The 3,137-nt window shown below is 44.3% G+C and overlaps 2 protein-coding genes across 2 annotated transcripts; both read left to right on the plus strand.

Annotated features, from left to right (window-relative positions):
• Window positions 1-287: 287 nt before the first annotated feature.
• Window positions 288-1,553, plus strand: O0I10_013169 (uncharacterized protein; the record flags this gene model as incomplete). The annotated part of the gene is made up of 2 exons (XM_058492984.1): window positions 288-616; window positions 1,466-1,553. 2 exons carry the CDS (start codon window positions 288-290, stop codon window positions 1,551-1,553), a joined length of 417 nt encoding a protein of 138 aa, XP_058336249.1.
• A 106-nt stretch (window positions 1,554-1,659) lies between these two features.
• Window positions 1,660-2,930, plus strand: O0I10_013170 (uncharacterized protein; the record flags this gene model as incomplete). Its single annotated transcript, XM_058492985.1, has 3 exons — window positions 1,660-1,777; window positions 2,650-2,774; window positions 2,835-2,930. 3 exons carry the CDS (start codon window positions 1,660-1,662, stop codon window positions 2,928-2,930), a joined length of 339 nt encoding a protein of 112 aa, XP_058336250.1.
• Between the last annotated feature and the right edge of the window lie 207 nt (window positions 2,931-3,137).

Genomic DNA, 3,137 nt, shown 5'->3' on the forward strand with positions numbered 1-3,137 from the left:
GCATGAAGCTGTCATTGGTAAATAATGATCCATTCTTTCTTTCAACGCCTACTAACACCCTCTTTCATGTGGGTTATTCAGCGAGCTACTTGTCTTCTGGTTCTTTGGGATTTTCATGGATGCAGCTATCATTGGATATCGACAGGGTTTATTCATATTTCATATGGCTTTCATTGGTAAATAGTGGGTCACCCGTTTTTTGGCTCCAATCCCAACCAACCCTCTCTTTTATTATAGTATGTGTGCTATTCAGCAAACTATTTGTATTTTGGTCCTTTGGAATATTCATGGATGCAGCTGGCATTGCTAAGTATCGTTCTATGGATTCGGGTCAAAGAGCAACGTCGACAGCATCCTTCAGTGTCAGCTTGCCTTATTACATCTTTCGATGGTTTTCGTTACTGTTCCACCTATTGGACACTTCCTTTCATAGCATCTGCAGCGGCAAGGCAACAAGTTCTATATCTTTTGGTGTCGCCGAGTTTTATCTCGTCTTATTGTGGTCCTGGTTGTTGACAACCCTTTCAATGGATATCCTGCTAAACATGCCTGTTATCGGTGGATCATATCAGCTACAAGCAAGAAGCAGCAATGAGCAACAGAGCCCACGTCTTTAGTGTCAACAACATTTACTTGATTCCCTGGTGTTCTCGTTATTGGCCAATTGATTTCAAGAGCCATCTTCACCGCACGTATCTTATGGATGTATCACATCAGCAACAAACAACAATGTTACGTGTCCTTTTGGTGCTGTCAAGGTGTATCCATCTCTCATGGCATTCATCATCAAGTATCGTTTGGAGAAACGGCTATCAGAATTGGTCACTGTGTCGACATCTCTACAGCAAGGAAATGTGTTCTGATTACTGGGTGGCGTCAAACATCGTGGGTTCTCATATGACACTAGCTAAGTATTGTTACCATTACCTCAAAGATAAATTAGTGATATGCAGTTTTATAGGCCCATCATTCCATCAAGCTATAATTTCGCATGCTTTTTGGTGCCATCAAAGTCTCTCCTTACAGCTGTCAATGGCGCATCCTATTGAATTGGAAGACGAAGATCAACATTTGAATTTGGGTGGGTGTCTCAGAAGCAAGCAAGCGATCTCTATCTTATAGTTGTGGTTGTCAAGGATACCGTTTCCATGGTTTTGGAAATCAGCTACCTGCAAGTCGCCTCTTTATCGGTGGATCTTCAGAGCAATGTTTTTATCGGTGCCATGGCTGATCTCATTCCTCAAGTACTTGTATGGATACCTTGGACGTTCTCTTACAAGTGAACATTCTCATGTGTGCTATTTCATCAAGACCGGATTTATTTGTTGCAGTGCATGATGTGTCTCTCATGACGCCTACCCAAGAAGGTCGCTTGATGGCAGCTACTACTCATATGGCGGATGTTTATTTGCTATGGGTAGAACGGGATGGTGCCTTACTCTTTTGTGTAAAGCATCGTTGGTAGCTATGATTCATTTGCGACAGTGTGGTCAGCCCTATCATGGCCCTATCAATTGCATTTGAGGATTACTGCCTTAGCCGTTGGAAGCTAGACTGTTACTCAGTGGCTTTGTGGTAGATATGGGATCATGTATTGCTTTTCGCTCTTATGGGTCGGCCTCTGTGGGCGTGGGATGCTATCCTTTTATCAGACCGAACATGTTGGCTCGAGCAGCACCTATAGAAGATGCTGTTGTTTACAATGGCAGCCCCCGTTATCCGGCTTGGTGCACCGTAGGGGAGAGGGTGACGGCAAAGCCTTCGCGTGGCCATCCTTGTCAGTACATGGGTTTCCATGGAAGCTAATTTGCCACCTTATCATTTATATATTTATTACGCATTCGTGAGCATCACTAACATATCAAAGACCTCACGTTTGATTGTATAGTTTAGAGATACAGACACCTTTATGTTTTACCTATGCTGTAAGCATGATGGAGTTGCTTTTTCCTAATGGATGGCGTCGGCTGCATGAACAGAAAGATGAAGAGCTGCTGAGTGTAAATGGCACGTGGTAGTTACACACGAACGTCCTTGACAGGTTATTGCACACATGGATCATGATCATGATTGCCTTGAGGAAGGTAAGTAAGTATACAACATCCAATAGTGAAGGTGTGTCAATGTTTGTGTATGGCAATAATGGCCCCATATCGCATTTGGATTCTGCGGGAGTGTCGAGTTGCATAAAAAGTGACGCGCACGGACCATGCTTAATGCCTTCACAGCCGGGTTAGAAAGTTAGGAGGGCATGCATAATGAAATAAAACATTATAGTGTATGGGCATGTGTTTGATTGGTAATGTAGAATTCACGTTGCTTTAAGCAGAGATCAAACCACTCTTTATTCATGATACATTCGTTAGATGGGCATTACTATTTGAGAGCCACATACATAATGCTGGATCAACAACAACACCAGCAGCAGTACACGATGATGATGTATATTAACGATGCTTTTATTCCTGAATACCCTATACTTTTACTGCAACAATATTCGTCATAACCATACAAGAGCAACACGTTATGACTTTGGGGCAAGTGGTGTTGTGTGGAAGCTCTCGACTCAAGCCGCGAAAATCAAAGTGTGGCGCCTTAGCCATTATGAGGTGTGGGGTCCATGGAGACGCCGCTCAATTTTAAGTTCAGCTGCGTCGCGTCCAGAAACAAATTACTGCGGATCACCTGGCAACCTCCACCTTTTTGCTCTCAACTCAATCGATCGACTCGCATGGCGTGCGTGCTTTTCCTACTATCACGATGTTTTGGCCAAAGTAAGTTGTTTCTATCTTTTCGTTGTGTTGCTTATAACACTCACCATGCCTTGTTTGCAGCGACTTGGGGGACCTAATGGTGTGCATTGGAAACTCTTTGCCCCCTCACCAGCCCGGTTTCCACACAAGGCTTCCATGAATCCCAGCAGATCTTGATACGGAGGTAGCGAGGATGTTGGCCATTCCTCGTAAACTGGCTGCCCACCACGTGTCGGCGTGTTGTATGGGCGTTGGCCGAGGACGAAACGCAGACCGGTAGCAGTGTCCAGGGTGCACTAATAAAAGGCCGCTATCCAAAGATACCAGCAAGTGGCTTTTGTTTGGGTAATGCCAAAGGATTCATTGGAAGGAAACTAGGAGGGA

The sequence above is a fragment of the Lichtheimia ornata genome (assembly GCF_029851405.1).
Source record: "Lichtheimia ornata isolate CBS 291.66 chromosome Unknown scaffold00283, whole genome shotgun sequence".
Lineage (NCBI taxonomy): Eukaryota > Fungi > Mucoromycota > Mucoromycetes > Mucorales > Lichtheimiaceae > Lichtheimia > Lichtheimia ornata.